Consider the following 18,306-nt stretch of genomic DNA (forward strand, 5'->3'; position numbering starts at 1 on the left):
TAATCTTATTTTAATTTTATTAATTTTAAATATAAATTTTACAATAACCGCTAGGCAACATGTGCGAGACACGTATACTAAAATTAGTTATATTAAAAGCACGAAAGCCATTAATAAAATATAATATCGTTATCTTTTTTGTCTTTTAAAAATAGATTTTGCATTAGATAAAATAATCATTTAAGTGATTTCTTTAATATTTAGAATTTTATAATCAACTAAAATATTGATTACTAATCTTTCTTATTGAATTAGGTAGGAAGTTTATAATATAAATATATATTAGTTTGGGATTCTGCATGGAAAATAAAGATACCATGTATAGAAATTACATCAATGCATTTAAATTGCATGGAAAAATTAAGATACCACGTATGAAGGATCGAACATGCAACCTCGTTGGATTAAGGTCACAGTCTTAACCAATGCGCTAGAGACTGCCTATTTGTCCAGTCACTCAATATTATTTAACCGTTCAATTGTTCAGAGATCATTTTGACACACATATTTAGTTAATTTTTCCGACAAAGCAGTATCACGTCCATATCAAATTATACTGTATATATAAATTAAATTATTATTTTTTATACATACATATCAAATTTTGAAAGCAACACTTTTAGCAAAGTACCAGACCTCCATTGATATTAAGTACTGCTCTTCGGAGATGGATCCATCTCAATAGAGTCAACGGCTATTCTAGATTGCCAACTTTCTCTAGACTTCCTAGCTATTGGACAAGGATTATTTCTTTTGGGATGATTTCATATTTTCTCCTGTAGAATTGATGAAGAGTTACAATACGCACAACTCATCAATAATGTTACAAAAGAATTAATAGTGTGCGTCGGCTGGGGATGATTCTATTATCAGGAGAAAGCTTAGGACATAAAATAATACTATAATGATTTTGAGACTTTTATGACCTAATAAAATTTTGAGACTTTTGGGATGATTTCATATTTTCTCCTGTAGAATTGATGAAGAGTTACAATACGCACAACTCATCAATAATGTTACAAAAGAATTAATAGTGTGCGTCGGCTGGGGATGATTCTATTATCAGGAGAAAGCTTAGGACATAAAATAATACTATAATGATTTTGAGACTTTTATGACCTAATAAAATTTTGAGACTTTTGGGATGATTTCATATTTTCTCCTGTAGAATTGATGAAGAGTTACAATACGCACAACTCATCAATAATGTTACAAAAGAATTAATAGTGTGCGTCGGCTGGGGATGATTCTATTATCAGGAGAAAGCTTAGGACATAAAATAATACTATAATGATTTTGAGACTTTTATGACCTAATAAAAAGGACAAAAAGTTCCGACCTGCCGGATTCGAACCAGCGACCTAAGGATTTCAGCAAACACACTACAGTCCTCCGCTCTACCAACTGAGTTAAGGTCGGAATGTATTGATTAATAGAAAACCAACACATGGCAAGTTAGTCCATCTCATGAAATTTAAGTCCGACATTTTTTCCATTTCATTATTTATTTCTTGACTCAATCTAACCCATTCAAATTTTCAATTCAATCCCCACCACCTCCAACCAATTTGACACATGGATGAGGATGCGAATAAATTAAACGAAAAGAATTGCTCTGGAAGAGGCAACGGAGCAGGTCGTGAAATAGCATAGGACGTCACTAGCAATGATGATTGCTAAAATGGCCATGACAAGGATTTTCCGATTTATATGAATTAAATTACTCATGTTAGCTGTATTTTTATCTCTTTCACGTACTATTGAAAGCAAACGCTACAATATCAAATAGATAAACAACGTGGTCTGGCATTTCATCTTTTGAAACTTCAACTTAAAAAGAACCTTCAAGTTTGAAGTTTAAGCAGTTAAAAATAATTGTGTAGCCAAAAACAAAAACTAGACGAGATTGCGTTGGAGCAAAATTTATCACTACTGATTAACCTACCATTACTTATTACTAATGGTAGACAAAACAAAAACCTTCAAGTTTGAAGCTTAATCGAATTACTCAATCACAATTCTAAATCACTTAAAAGACATTTCAATATCCGAAAGCCAATGAGAGTTTTAAAAAGACGGAGTTAAAATGTAGGGCAGAATCCGTGCATTAAAACACGATGAACAGACGTGCAAAACCTTGAGGAGGCTGCCCTAAATATACATATCGGCCGGGTGAAATTGAGCTCCCACACATCTTTATTATTACGCGAGAACCCATTGGATCGGCCATTTAAAACACTAAACAGAAAAGTAAAAACGAGAGAAATAAACATAAGAGCAAATGTGAGACCTTTCTACGGATGCAAAAGATGAAATTCATCAATTGCAGAGACGAAGAAATGACTCGAGATCAGTATATGCCCGCAACGGAACGAGAGCGCCATTGTTTCATAAGCTCGCTCTGTTCTCTCAAAGGCAATGTTTCTAAACCCTAGCTTCCAAGGTGATCTTATAGACTTATTTCTGGCAGACCCAGCCTTTTCAGTTGGGCTTTTACATGTTGGGCCTTAAATGTCTACCCATAAATAAGGAAAAATTGCACGGGCGTCCTATTTGGTAACCCTCATTTAATCTATACCCACTTTTTAAAAAAAATTTAACTTGTACTCACTTTTTAAACAACTTTAGGCATCTTTCTCCTCCTTCATCATCTTCTTCTTCGGGTGACAATGATTTTATATGGTGTTTGTGAACATATTTTAAGGTAGTTTATGATGTTTTACAGTGGTGAGCTGTTATGACGCTTTATTTTTTTAATTGCAAAATGGGTTCATTAGATTTATTATTGTTTTGACAAATTGATGATTGGGGTTTGTTCCTGATGATATTTGGAGGTTATGTTTCAAGCTTATTTGGAGTAGATTTAGGTATTAAATCGTATATTGGATTGTTATAATTCGAAGAACAAATTTTGTTTCTCGGCAATTTGCACTTCAGGCCTATTTGGCCTTATGTGCATAAAAACATTGGTTGCACTTCAGACCTTTTGGCCTTAAGTGCATCTGAAGTGCAATTTTTCACTTCAGACTTATTGGCCTTAAGTGTAACAAAACGTTTGTTGCAATTTAGACCTTTTGGCCTTAAGTGCATCTGAAGTGCAATTTTTCACTTCAGACGTATTGGCTTTCAGTGCATGAAACCATTGGTTACACTTCAGACCTATTTGGCTTTAAGTGCATCTGAAGTGCAAATTTTCATTTCGGACTTATTGGCCTTAAGTGAATGAAAATATTTGTTGCACTTCAAACTTTTTGGCCTTAAGTTCATCTGAACTGCAATTTTTACTTCATACTTATTAGTCTTAAGTGCATGAAACCATTGGTTGCACTTCAGACCTATTTGGCCTTAAGTGCATTTGAAGTGCAATTTTTTCACTTCAGACTAATTTTTTTAACTTTAGACCCGATAAGTCTGAAGTTGATCATAAAGTTGGTAGGCTTCCAAATTTTTTTGAAAAGTGGATATAGGTTCAATTGTGACCTCAAAACTGGGTATAGATGCAAAAGCCCCTGTAAATAACCACCACTTCCGACCCGTACTATGTTCGTGCACAAATTGTTGTTTTTGGGACCCTTATTTAAAGAATAGCTGAAGCTTGCAAAAATTTTAAAGTTTAGCCGCCTTAGAGTTTTCAAACTCGAGTTTGAAGTTTCAACTACCTTTCAAACGCCTGTTATATTTCAATTTGCAACCCTAAAAGTTGCTACCTGAAATTATTTTACTTTTGTTTTGGTTAAAATTGAATATCCTAAATCTCCCAAAATTATCACGTTTTTATCAGTTACCTACTTAAACTATCCAATATCCCTAAAAACCCCTTAACTATATCCCTCTATATATTAAAAATTGTCTCGTTAATTCTTTTAATGACATATATAAGATAACTCGTCAAAAGGCGCATAGAAAATAAAATTATACATAAAAACATCCCCACTTAGCCCTGTCTAATAGTTAATTAGTGTTACCCTCTTTAGAAAATTTATTTCTATTTTTCCTCTATTTTCTTTATATTCTAGTCTTCTTATTTATTTTTTATCTTTCTTCTTCCTTTCTCATCTGAATTTTTTTTCCTTCTCTTGTTTCTTCTAAAATTATCTTTGTTCTCCATTTAGGTTTTCTTCTTTCAACACTATTTAATACATCAAAAGCCCATTTTTGTGGTAGCTAATTTAATTGTATTAATCACCAATGTTAATATTTACAAAGCCATAGCTAAGCCAACAAAGCTAGCTATCTAAAGACCGGAAACAAACAAAACTGTCTAAACAATATAACACTTACTCAACTACCAGGATACTTCAAAAAGGAAAGCTCCTAAGGTGATGGACAATTCCAAGCGAGGCTCGCGTACAGCAGACATAGGTTATCTCTTTGGCAACATCATTCTAGCACTTGCTCTTGTGTTCAAGTATCTTAAGATTCCGCCTAATCCATATGTGGTAATTGGTCTTTGCATACACCAATTTAAAGACTTGAGCCTGTTGAGATTTCCTGTTAGCACATTTGATGGTCTATCGACTAAAGTCATCCCAGTTCATGGTGTTCACCCCCTGTATCCCTATTCACTGCCACATTTTGTGCAAGATTGTCCTTGTATAGTCACATTGCACAAAGAAATGGTCTTGTGTCTCCTCATATACCTGGCACAATGCATATTGTGTATTGACATGCATCCCCCATTTACTCAGCCTATCAGCAGTTAGAACTCTGTCGTGCATCATCAACCACATTATAAACTTTGCCTTTGGACGAGTTACATTGTTGAAAACAAGATTCTTCCACTCAACTCTTGGGTAATCCCCGAGAAGGTTGAAGTATAGCTGCCTTATCAGACTCTTCTTGGACTTCTGATCATACTGCCAGTTCACTATGTTTCCTCTAGCTTCAAATATTTTCCTCACCATCCAGCATGTTTGCTGGGGTGTTGGTATACTAGTAAGCTATTGGTTTTTGATATAATATGTGTAAATCCACCTGATCTAGAGTTTATCTTGTTTGTGAGCTAGGTCCCAGCATGTCTTGGTTATGGTTTCCTTGTTCCATAGTTGCATATTTGTGAGGTTTAATCCCCCCTGCTTTAGGTAGAAAAACTTTATCCCAAGCTAATAGAGCCTTCTTTGTGATTACATTAGCTTTTGACCAGACATAGGATCGACATATGCTTTCAACTATTTTTATCACCTTAGCAAGGATGATAAACAATTGTGCCCAGAAAGCTTGTATCCCAAAAAGTACACTTTGAACTAGTTGGATCCTACGAACATAAGAGCGATTTCGTACAGTCCATGAAGAGATTCTTGATGTCATTTTATCTATTAGGGGCTGCCACTGCATGATACTCATCTTCTTTGTAGACAAAGGAACTCCAAGATATTTGAAAGGGAGATCTCTAACAATAAAGCCTAGCTGAAGTAGAATCTTTTGTTGTTTTGTTGTTGTGACTTCTCCAAAATATACTGAACTTGTTCTGATTTGCTTGCAAGTCATATACTGTAGTGAACTGTAGATTGCATTCACTGATACTGCATCACCTCTAGCAAAAAGCAATAGATTATCAGCAAAACACAGGTGTGTTATCCCTAGTTTAGAACATCTAGGGTGATATTTGTACTCCTTGCTAACCTTGAGATCCTTTAAACTTCTGCTCAGATATTCCATTATCACTGCAAATAGGAAGAATGATATTGGGTCACCCTGTCTGAGACCCTTGGGAGCATTGAAAGGTCTTGAGTGTTCACCATTAATTACAATAGAATAATTAACAGCTTGTATGCATTCCATGACCCATGAAGTGAATAGCTGAGGAAATCCCAGCTCTCCATAACTTATTTCTTATAAGGCCACTCAACAGAATCATAAGCCTTATGGAGATCAATCTTAATCATGCATCTGGAAGAGGTATGCTTCTTGGAGTAGGCTTTAACCAATTCATGTGCAAGGATGATATTATCTGCAATCTTCCTACCTGGTATAAATTCAGCCAGTGAGTCACTGATAACAGTGGAGATGACAACTTGGAGTCTTAAAGCTAGAATCTTGGAGATAAGCTTATATAAGACCGTGCAACATGAAATTAATCTGAACTCGTTAACTATTTTAGGCTTGGTAGTCTTGGGCACTAGGGTGATGGCTGTATAGTTGATAGCTTTGTAGATGCTCCCTGTAGTAAAGAACTCTGTAACAACTTCAGTGACTTCCTTCTTGATGACACTCCATGTTTTTTAAAAAAAAATATGTATTAAATCCATCAACACCAGGGGGTTTGTCATCACCAATGGAACATAAACCCTAATAAATTTCCTCCTTAGTGACATCCTTGCACAATAAGATTCTCTATTGTTATGATATGGGAGGGCCATTTTTCACTATCTCCTTGTCAATTGCTAGTAACCTATGAGCAGATGCTCCCATTAATCCTTTATAGAAGCTTACTATTTCATATTTGATGCCTTCAGGATCATTGAGTTTATCTCCGGTAAGAGAAGTCATTTCAACTATCTGATTCTTATGTTGCCTTTCCTTGATCAGTGCAGTAAAATACTTGGAGTTAGAATCACCTAGTATGATCCATTTTGCTATGGCCTTCTGCTTTAAAGCACCATCCTCCAACAGATCCCATATCTCCAGATTTTGCATAAGACTCATTTCCTCTATTAGTAGATCATTTATGCATTGTGTATGGATTCTTCCTTGCATAGTAATAAGTTCTGCCCCAGCTCCTTCAATCTCCTGCTTGATATACTTGAACTCTTGAATATTCAGCTTTCTGAGAGGCAGGAACAAGATAATGAAGAGATTGGGCTGATAAGAAATTCAAATGGTGAAACCACAGTCCAGCCTAAAGATGCATCACAGGAAGGAATAGGTGATGGAATAGGTCCTTCCACCCAGGGCAACATGATAGGGGGAACTGACTACAGAGGAACTGATCCTCAAACCTCGAGGGGACCTGTCCATGAACCTATTCCTCAGTAACAAAACTAGGAAGGAACATCCAAAGAAATTGACACTCCTATTACAACATCCACAAAATTGGATATAGATGAATTAGGTTCATCTGTTGATCAGAAGTTGTATAGGGGAATGATTGGCTCTCTTTTATATCTCAGTACTAGAAGACCTGGCATTGTGTGCAACGTAGGTCTTTGTGCTCGATCTCATGAAAATCCAAATGATTCCCACTTGACTACTGTATAGAGAATATTGAGATACTTGAAAGGCACCACTAACATTTGCCTTTGGTATCCAAAAGGTAGTAATTTTAACCTAGTGGGATATGCTGACGTTGATTATGCATGTTTACTTGTGGATAGGAAGAGTACCTCAGGTATGGAACACTTCCTTGGTTCATGTCTTCTGTCATGGGCTACCAAAAAGCAAAATTCAGTGGCCTTATATATTGCTAAAGCGGAGTATGTTGTTGCTGCTTCATGTTGTGCTCAGTTGTTGTGGATCAAACAACAATTATTGGACTTTGGAATTGATGTTGGTTTCATCCCTATTTTTTGTGATAATACTAGTGCCATTAGTATGATAAAGAACCCGGTTCATCATAAGAGAACTAAGCACATAGATGTTAGGCACCATTTTTTGAGGGACAACTGTGAGAAAGGCTTGATCACTGTGGAGTTTTGTGCTACTGACAAGCAAATTGCTGACATCTTCATAAAAGCCTTAAGTAGATATCACTTTGAGAGGAACAGGTTGGAATTAGGGATGATTAAGATCACCTAAAAGGACAAGTTCAAGGTTAAACGGAAAAAAAATTGAAAAAAAAATAAAAAAATTTTGGTTAGAAAGTCTGTAAATTGTGTATAATTAGATTAAATCTTGCTCAGTCTCATACTTTCCATAGTATACTCTTGTGTCATGTGCTAAAATGACTCATTAATCTTTAATGATAGTTTCTCTATTTTGTCAAATTTAGACTTACACAAGAGAATTATCAGTGAAGAACCTGGTTCATCAAGATAACACGGTATGTTTTCTACACTCTGCATAATTTAAAATAACTATATTTGGATCATGAGCAGAGTCCTACCAAATACCAAAGTTCTTTTGAACTTATCCGTTACAAGTGAACCAGTTCCGTTCAAGACTCCTAACCATATTAAACTACTTATATTCTTTTAAGTCTGCTACTGAAGGGGGAAGAAAGTGGTTCTTCCGAAACTAAACAGGTATCTTCTGATTCTAAAGTTTCTCCTGAGACAATTTCTAAAGTTGCTGCAAATTTGGAAAATAGATTTGTAGGATCTATAGCAGGTGTTGAGACTACAGAATCTGGAAAAGTCGGTGGTAAAAATAAAAAAGAAAAAAAGGAGAGCAAGGGTGCTAGGAGTACTATAAGCGAAAATGGGACAAGAGTGGCTGATTCTTCACCCACTCCTGTGAGTTTAACCAAAGACGCAGGTGCAATGATTGTTTGGGGAGATGAACCTGGTTCATATGTAGAGGAAACCCCGCAGATCTGCTGAAGAAAGTGACTAAAAGCTATAATTCAGATTCTTGATAGAGTTATCAATGGCACCAAAACTCATACCCTTCCATATGGCTTCATTCTAACAACTATGCATGCACATTTCAATGTACCTATGAAAAAGTGGGAGGTTAGTACAAGCATGGATCATTTTTGGGTTAATACTTTGCTTGCTTGCGATTATGAAGTCAATGCCACTCCTAAAGAACCTAGTTCGTCCAAAAAGGTATTAGTGAATAGCAAGGCCAGAGCCTTGGTGCAAGAAAGTGGGGCTAAGGATGCTGAGATTGAAAGGCTGAAGAAGAGGTTGGTTGAGGTAGACACTAAGAGAGATGCTCTGAGAACTGAGCTAGCAAGAGAAAAAGAGAAGAATGATGGCATTCTTCAAGGTATGCTGAAACTCCTCCAAGTAAAAAACCAAGCACCTAGTTCTTCCTAGCCTTAAGTTTCCTAGCCTAGTGTAGATCAACCAGTGATCCAATTCGAGACTTTTTGTTTCTTTTGCTCATGTTTCCAGTATTTTTATTTCTTCTTATGCTTTGTGGTAGAATCTTATCAATCATCAATGAAATTCACTGTCTTTTGCTCTAATTGTTTGTTTATATTTCTTTGATGGTTGAAATTCTTAGCTTGATCTATGATGATTAATCCATATTTGCATTTGAAGTAGCGCCAATGGTCATGAGTAAGCTTTAAAATCTAGTTATCTCACATTTTTATGCAACTTTTTCGATGATGCCGAAATGGGGGAAAAGTTGTGCTTTACACGCTTTACACTTTGAATAGCGATGTTTATAATATAATGTACCTGGTCCTTGATGAAAAGTGATAAAAAGGAAAAATGTTTCTAACATTGTGTTGATGTTGAGCTGAGTTGAAACAGGGCCTAAGCTTATGAAAAGCACAGAGTTTGTCATCATCAAAAAGGGGGAATTTGTTGGGCCAAGTAAAGGTTGGTTTTGAAAACTGACAAAGGAACTCAGGCATGAACCAGGCCCATCCCTCTAGGTCCATCCCTTGTGTGCATAGAAACAGGTAGTTTCGGGCATGTGGGATGCACGTGATGGAGATAAGCTTAAATTGGTATAATTGATATCTCTTGATCGAAAAGGTTGCATAATTGATAATGAGAAGGACTCCTTAATCAAAGAGAACACTATCCAAAATAGGGAAGGAGTTAGAAATTGAAATCAACTAGAACTCTTCCACCAAGGAAGAGTAGCATCAAAATTCTAGTTAATTTTTATTTACTAACTCTATAAATATCAGTGATGTTCTCTTTTACAAGTGTGCACAAACGTAGAAGTTAAACGTGAATTGAGAGCAAAATAGCAATGCAATATTTCAAGCAGTTCATGTGTGATTCAAGTGTGTAAACCTGAAGTTACATGAACCAGATTGAAGAACCAGCTCCATAAAGAGTTTTATGTGTCTTTCTTTATTTCTAGTTCAATTGTAGTAGTTGTTTTCATATTGTACTTTTCAGCTTTATCTAGAAGCAATTGTAATAGGTACTTTGAGTATTCAAGTTAGAGTTAACTTGAAGTTGTCGCAATAGTTAGAGGTTGGTTGCTACAAAGGGATTAGAGGTAATCCTTAGGTTTACAAAGAATTTTGTAAATGTTGTTTTGGCTCAATGATTTAGTGAAGTGTTGAGGAAAATCCTACTGAGTAGTAGGTCGTGATTTTTTCACCTTTTGAGCCAGGTGTTTTCCACGTAAAAATATTTATATTCTTTACTTTTTGCATTTACTATTCCGCAACAGTAGTATAAGGAACACATAGAAGAACCAGGTCCTTCCATAATCAGTTTAAGCGAAAAATTGGACACCACACAAATCACCCCCCTCTTGTGTGGTATTGAAGTATAAAATATCAATTGGTATCAAAGCAGGTTATCCTTGAAGAGGCTAACACCTTAGGAACAGATCAAGATGAGCGCACCACCTAGAAACTGGGAAGGGCAATCCATTGATAGGCCTTCACTCTTTAATGGCCAGTACTACTCTTGGTGGAAAAACAGGATGAGAGATCACATCATCGGAGAAGACTATGAGCTATGGTACATTGTCACTGATGGTCCCCTGGCTACCATAAAGAAGAATGTTGAAAGAGTAGATGTGCCAAAAACAAGAGCTGATTACAATGCTGGGGACTTGAGGAAATGGGAAGAGAATGTTAAGGCCAAGAAATGGCTTGTGTGTGGACTTTGTCCAGACGAGTACAAAAGAATTCAAAGTTGTACCACTGCTAAGGAAATTTGGGACATTTTGCAAATGGCTCATGAAGGAACTCCTCAAGTGAAGATGTCCAGAAGAACAATGATATATTCTCAATATGAGAATTTCACCATGAAGGAAGGGGAAACCCCCTAGGAGATGTATACAAGGTTCACCATACTGACAAATGAACTTAAGTCTCTTGGAAGGGTTATTCTTGAAGAAGTCAAAATTGAGAAGATTTTGACAAGGGTTCTGCCAGTCTCTTGGGAAAGCAAAATCACTGTTATTCAGGAATCAAAGAAAATTGTCACTCTTATATTGGATGAGCTAATCGGAAATCTTATTGCCTATGAACTTAGAAGGCAAACTATGAAGATAGATGCACCCAAGAAAGACAGGAGTCTGGCACTCAGAATCACTGAAGGTGCTGATCTAGAGGAGGATGAAATGACCATGGTCATAAAGGACTTCAAGAAGAACCTAATGAGAGGAAAAGGTCCTTCAAGAAGTGGAAGCTAGAACAAACTAAAGGTTGCTGAAAAATAAACCAATGAGGGGTGTTACAAGTGTGGGAAGACTGATCACCACACCAAAAACTGCCCTCAATGGGAAATTGAATGGAAGAAGGAAAGAACTGAAAGACGAAACAGGTTCAACCTAAGAAGAACAAATGATCAACAAAGGCTATGGTTGATGCCTGGGGAGAAAGCTCAGATGAGGACTCAAAGGATGAAAATGGAGATGAGCTAAGCACTTATGGCAATTGGAGAATCCGATGAGGAATCTGAGGTAAGTATAATTCATCTCAAAGACAAGATTAAATTTTTGTCTAAAGAAAGGCTATTTGAGTTACTCCTGGATTTCATTGATGAATCTAAGGATGTAAACAATGAAAAGGAACTGTTGTCTAAGGAGTGTGTGATTTTGAATGCTAAGTGCAAAAATCTGGAACTTAGGGCTAGTGAAAGTGATAGTAAAAATGATGTGTTTTAAAGAACCAGGTTCATGAACTTGACACCACTGTCCTAGATCTAAGATCTGAAAATCTAAAACTAAAATTAGGAATAGGTAAAAAGAAATCTAATCACAGACAACTCACATTAGAAGAAAACCTAGGAAAAATGAAAGACGAGTTGTACAAAAGAGAGGAGCAGATAAGAGTCCTTAAGGAGGATCTAAGCAAAGTTAAGCACGAGCTAGACAAAACCTGGAAATGGAATAGGTCCTCCGATGCACTTTCATGGCTACATGAACACCATAGTAGCAATAAGAGAGGACTTGGCAACGAGACCCTTGCACTAAAGTGAGATCCCAAAAGCAAGTACCTCGTACTTTCTGAGAATAGAATCTGCACACACTTTGGTAAGACTGGTCACTACAAATATGAATGTAATGCAAAAGAAAATGCTAGTCAAAAGAATAAAATATTTGTTCAAGGGAAAAATAGACTGCCAGGATGGGCCAAAAAGAATTTGATTCACCCTTTTGCCTATAGAAAGGGACCTAAACTAGTTTGGGTTCCTAAGACTAACCCCTAATTTTCTTTTGCGGGTCCAAGTGAAGGGGAGAAACCAAATATGGTACATAAATTGTGGCTGCTCAAAGCATATGACAGGTAGCAAGAACCAGTTCTTTTCATTTGAGGACCTCAAAGGATATAATGTCTCCTTTGGAAATGGGAAGAAAGGTGAGATCATTGAGGTTGAAAAGGTAGGTAAGCCTAATTTTCACTCTATTGAGAATGTCTACTTGATAGATAGCCTAAAATACAGCCTAATCAGTGTACCACAATTGTGTGATAGAGGTAACTTGGTAGCATTCACCTCTACCAAATGTTTTGTGATAAATCTTACCACTAACAAGATTGTTTTGCAGGGAAAAAGAGTAAACAATATTTAAATTTTAGATTTGTCCACACTTTAAGAAAATGAACTCACTTGTTTAAGTGTGTTGGATAATGATCCCCTCCTTTGGCACAAAAGACTTGGACATGCCAGTTTAAATCAACTCAACAAACTAGTCTCCAAGGACTTGGTGATAGGACTACCTAACATTAAGTTCAAGGAAGACAAAGTTTGTGAGGCTTGTATAATGGGGAAGCAGGTAAGAACCTATTTCAAGAGCAAGAAAATGGTAAGTACCACCAGAACGATGGAACTGGTCCATATGGATCTTTGTGGACCAATGAGAACTCTGACTAGAGGTGGTAAGAGATATGTTATGGTGCTTGTTGATGATTACACTAGGTTTACTTGGACATTATTTTTAACATCTAAAGATGAAACATTTGACATGTTTACTTCTTTTGTTAGAAAAACTCAGAAACAACTAGGTAATCAACTTGTATCAATTAGGTCTGATCATGGAACTGAATTTAAAAATGCTAAGTTTGTTGAATTTTGTGATGAGCATGGAATGGAGCATAATTTTTCTGCTCCTAGGACTCCAAAACAAAATGGAGTAGTTTAAAGAAAGTATAGGACATTAGAGGAAATGGCTAGGACTATGCTACTTGCTAGTAAATTGCCCCATAGCTTCTTGGCAGAAGTTGTGGACACTGCATGCTACATCATAAATAGTTGCATGACTAGACCTCTTGTTAAGAAGATTCTCTATGAGTCACTTAAAGGGAGAAAGCTAAATATATCACATCTTAGGGCATTTAGATGCAAGTGCTTTGTGCACAACAATGGCAAAGACTCCGTAGGTAAATATGATCCCAGAAGTGATGAGGGAGTATTATTGGGATATTCTTCACATAGTAAATCTTATAAGATATACAGTAAAAGAACAATGTGTGCAGAAAAAAGTGTATATGTTATTTTTTTTAAAACTGACATTCTTTCTGAGATGAAGGAACAAGATAATGAAGAGATTGGGATGATAAGAAATTCAAATGGTAAAACCACAGTCCAGCCTAAAGATGCATCATAGGAAGGAATAGGTGATGGAACAGATCCTTCCACCCAGGGCAACATGATAGGGGGAACTGATCCTCAAACCTTGAGGGAATCTATCCATGAACCTATTCCTCATTAACAAAACTAGGAAGGAACATCCAAAGAAATTGACACTCCTATTGCAACATCCACGAAATTGGATATAGATGAACCTGGTTCATCTGTTGATCAGAAGTTGTAGAGGGGAATGATTGGCTCTCTTTTATATCTCACTGCTAGAAGACTTGACATTGTGTGTAGTGTAGGTCTTTATGCTCGATTTCAGGCAAATCCAAAGGAGTCCCACTTGACTACTATAAAGAGAATATTAAGATACTTGAAAGGCACCACTGACCTTTGCCTTTGGTATCCAAATGATAGTAATTTTAACCAAGTGAGATATGTTGACATTGATTATGCAAGTTTTCTTGTGGATAGGAAGATCACCTCAGGTATGGCACACTTTCTTGATTCATGTCTTGTGTCATGGGCTACCAAAAAGCAAAATTCAGTGGCCTTATCTACTGTTAAAGTGGTGTATGTTGTTGTTGCTTCATGTTGTGCTCAATTGTTGTGAATCAAACAACAATTATTGGACTTTGGAATTGATGTTGGTTGCATCCCTATTTTTTGCGATAACACTAGTGCCATTAGTATGACAAAGAACCCGGTTCATCATAAGAGAACTAAGCACACAGATGTTAGGCACCATTTTTTGAGGGACAACTATGAGAAAGGCCTGATCACTGTGGAATTTTGTGCTACTAACAAGCAAATTGTTGACATCTTCACAAAAGACTTAAGTAGATATCACTTTGAGAGGAACTGGTTGGAATTAGGGATGATTAAGATCACCTTTTTAGGACCAGTTCAAGGTTAAACGGGAAAAAAAATTGAAAAAAAAATAAAAGAATTTTGGTTAGAAAGTCTTTAAATTGTGTATAATTAGATTAAATCTTGCTCAGTCTCATACTTTCCATAGTATACTCTTGTGCCATGTGTTAAAATAAATCATTAATATTTAATGATAATTTCTCTATTTTGGCTAATTTATACTTACACAGGAGAACTATCAGTGAAAAACTTGGTTCATCAAGTTAACACGGTATGTTTTCTACACTCTGCATAATTAGAAATAACTATATTTGGATCATGAGCAGAGTCCTACCAAATACCAAAGTTCTTTTGAACTTATCCGTTACTAGTGAACCAGTTCCGTTTAAGACTCCTAATCGTATTAAACTACTTAGATTCTTTTAAGTCTGCTACTAAAGAGGGAAGAAAGTGGTTCTTCTAAAACTGAACAGGTATCTTCTGATTCTAAAGTTTCTCCTGAGACAATTTCTAAAGTTGCTGCAAATTTGGAGAATTGATTTGTAGGATCAATAGCAGGTGTTGAGACAACAGAATCTGGAGAAGTCGGTGGTAAAAATGAAAAAGAAAAAAAGAAGAGCAAGGGTGCTAGGAGTACTATAAGCGAAAATGGGACAAGAGTGGCTGATTCTTCACCCACTCTTGTGAGTTTAACCAAAGACGCAGGTGCAATGGTTGTTTGGGGAGATGAACCTGGTTCATCTGTAGAGGAAACCCTCGCAGACCTGCTGAAGAAAGTGACTGAAAGCTATAATCCAGCTTCTTGATAGATTTATCAATGGCATCAAAACACATACCATTCCATGGCTTCATTCTCACAACTATGCTTGCACATTTCAATGTACCTATGAAAAAGTGGGAGGTTAGTACAAACATGGATCATTTTTGGGCTAATACTCTGCTTGCTTGCGATTATGAAGTCAATGCCACTCCTAAACAACCTAGTTCATCCAAAAAGGTATTAGTGAATAGCAAGGTCAGAGCCTTAGTGCAAGAAAGTGGGGCTAAGGATGCTGAGATTGAAAGGCTGAAGAAGAGGTTGGTTGAGGTAGACACTAAGAGAGATGCTCTAAGAACTGAGCTGGCAAGAGAAAAAGAGAAGAATGATGGCATTCTTCAAGCTATGCTGAAACTCCTCCAAGTAAAAAACCAAGCACCTAGTTCTTCCCAGCCTTAAGTTTCCTAACCTAGTGTAGATCAACCAGTGATCCAATTCGAGACTTTTTGTTTCTTTTGCTCATGTTTCTAGTATTTTTATTTCTTCTTATGCTTTGTGGTAGAATCTTATCAAGCAATGAAATTCAATGTCTTTTGCTCTAATTGTTTGTTTATATTTCTTTGATGGTTAAAATTCTTAGCTTGATCTATGATGATTAATCCATATTTGCATTTGAAGTAGCGCCAATGGCCATGAGTAAGCTTTAAAATCTAGTTATCTCACCATTTTATGCAATTTTTTTGATGATGCCGAAAGGGGGAAAAAGTTGTGCTTTACACGCTTTACACTTTGAATACTGATGTTTATAACCTAATGTACTTGTTCCTTGATGAAAAGTGATAAAACGGAAAAATGCTTCTAACATTGTGTTGATTTTGAGCTGAGTTGAAACAGGGCCTAAGCTAACGAAAAGCACAGAGTTTGCCATCATCACAAAGGGGGAATTAGTTGGGCAAAGTAAAGGTTGGTTTTGAAAACTGACAAAGGAACTCAGGCATGAACCAGACCCATCCCTCTAGGTCCATCCCTTGTATGCATAGAAACGGGCAGTTTCGGGCATATGGGATGCACGTGAAAGAGATAATCTTAAATTGGTATAATTGATATCTCCTGATCGTAAAGGTTTTATAATTGATAAGGAGAAGGACTCCTTAATCAAAGAGAACACTATCCAAGATAGGGAATGAGTTAGAAATTGAAATCAACTAGAACTCTTCCACCAAGGAAGAGTGGCATCAGAATTCTAGTTAATCTTTATTTTCTAACTCTATAAATATCAGTGATGTTCTCTTTTACAAGTATTGCACAAACACAGAAGTTAAACGTGAATTGAGAGTAAAATAGTAAGGCAATTTTGCAAGCAGTTCGTGTGTGATTCAAGTGTGCAAACCTGAAGCTACATGAACCAGATTGAAGAACCAGCTCCATAAAGAGTTTTATATGTCTTTCTTTATTTCTAGTTCAATTGTAGTAGGTATTTTCATATTGTACCTTTCAGCTTTATCTAGAAGCAATTGTAATAGGTACTTTGAGTATTCAAGTTAGAGTTAACTTGAAGTTGTCGCAACAGTTAGAGGCTGGTTGCTTCAAAGGGATTAGAGGTAATCTTTAGGTTTACAAAGAGTTTTGTAAATATTTTTTTGGCTCAGTGATTTTGTGAAGTGTTGAAGAAATCCTACTGAGTAGTAGGTCGTGGTTTTTTCACCTTTTGTTTCGGGTGTTTTTCACGCAAAAATATTTGTGTTCTTTACTTTCTGCATTTACTATTCCGCAACAGTAGTATAAGGAACACATAGAAGAACCAGGTCCTTCCATAATCAGTTTAAGCGAAAATTGGACACCACACAAATTAACCCTCCCCCCCTTTGTGGTATTGAAGTATAAAATATCAATTGGTATCAGAGCAGGTTATCCTTGAAGAGGCTAACATCTTAGGAACAGATCAAGATGAGCGCACCACCTAGAAACTGGGAAGGGCATCCACTGATTGGCCTCCACTCTTTAATGGCCAGCACTACTCTTGATGGAAAAACAGGAAAAGAGATCACATCATCGTAGAAGACTATGCGCTATGGGACATTGTCACTGATGGTCCCCTGGCTACCATGAAGAAGAATGCTGAAGGAGTAGATGTGCCAAAAACAAGAGCTGACTGCAATGCAAGGGTTTTGGGGAAATGGGAAAAGAACGTTAAGGCCAAGAAATGGCTTGTGTGTGGACTTGGTCTAGACGAGTAAAGTAGAATTCAAAGTTGTACCACTGCTAAGGAAATTTGGGACACTTTCCAAGTGGATCATGAAGGAATATCTCGAGTGAAGAGGTCCAGAGGAACACTTATGTATTCTCAATATGAGAATTTCACCATGAAGGAAGGGGAAACCAACCAGGAGATGCATACAAGGTTCACCACACTGACAAATGAACTTAAGTCTCTTGGAAAGGTTATTCTTGAAGAAGACTAAGTTGAGAAGATTTTGACAAGGGTTTTGCCCGTCCATTGGAAAAGCAAAATCACTATTATTCAGGAATCAAAGAACATTGCTACTCTTAAGTTGGATGAGCTAATTGGAAATCTCACTGCCTATGAACTTAGAAGGCAACTCATAAAGATGGATACACCCAAGAAGGAAATGAACCTGGAACTAGAATCACTGAAGGTGCTGATCTAGAGGAGGATGAAATGACCATGATCACAAAGTACTTCAAGAAGTACCTAATGAGAGAAAATGATCCTTCAAGAAGTGGAAGCTACAACCAACCAAGGGTTCCTGAAAAACAAACCAATGAGGGGTGTTACAAGTGTGGGAAGACTAATCACCACATCAAAAACTGCCCTCAATGGGAAATTGAATGGAAGAAGGAAAGAACTGAAAGAAGGAACAGGAAGAAGGAACAAGTTCTAGCCAAGAAGAACAAAGGATCAACAAAGGCTATGGCTGCTGCCTGGGGAGAAAGCTCAAATGAGGACTCAAAGGATGAAGATAGAGATGAGCTAAGAACTTATGGTAATTGGAGAATCCGATGAGGAATCTTAGGTAAGTATAATTCATCTCAAAGACAAGATTAAATTTTTGT

At 36.7% G+C, this 18,306-nt stretch overlaps 1 protein-coding gene and 1 non-coding gene across 2 annotated transcripts; one reads left to right on the top strand and one right to left on the bottom strand.

The window, feature by feature from the left end:
* Positions 1-1,333: 1,333 nt before the first annotated feature.
* On the bottom strand, positions 1,334-1,419 carry TRNAY-GUA (transfer RNA tyrosine (anticodon GUA)). The gene is given in 2 exon segments: positions 1,334-1,369; positions 1,383-1,419. It is a non-coding gene; the product is annotated as a tRNA-Tyr (tRNA).
* Positions 1,420-13,848: 12,429 nt separating this feature from the next.
* LOC138873165 (secreted RxLR effector protein 161-like) lies at positions 13,849-15,280 on the top strand. The gene is made up of 2 exons (XM_070151606.1): positions 13,849-14,092; positions 15,021-15,280. Exons 1-2 carry the CDS (start codon positions 13,849-13,851, stop codon positions 15,278-15,280), a joined length of 504 nt encoding a protein of 167 aa, XP_070007707.1.
* The last annotated feature ends 3,026 nt before the right edge of the window (positions 15,281-18,306 follow it).

This window comes from Nicotiana sylvestris, chromosome 7 (assembly GCF_000393655.2).
Source record: "Nicotiana sylvestris chromosome 7, ASM39365v2, whole genome shotgun sequence".
In the NCBI taxonomy this organism is placed as follows: domain Eukaryota; kingdom Viridiplantae; phylum Streptophyta; class Magnoliopsida; order Solanales; family Solanaceae; genus Nicotiana; species Nicotiana sylvestris.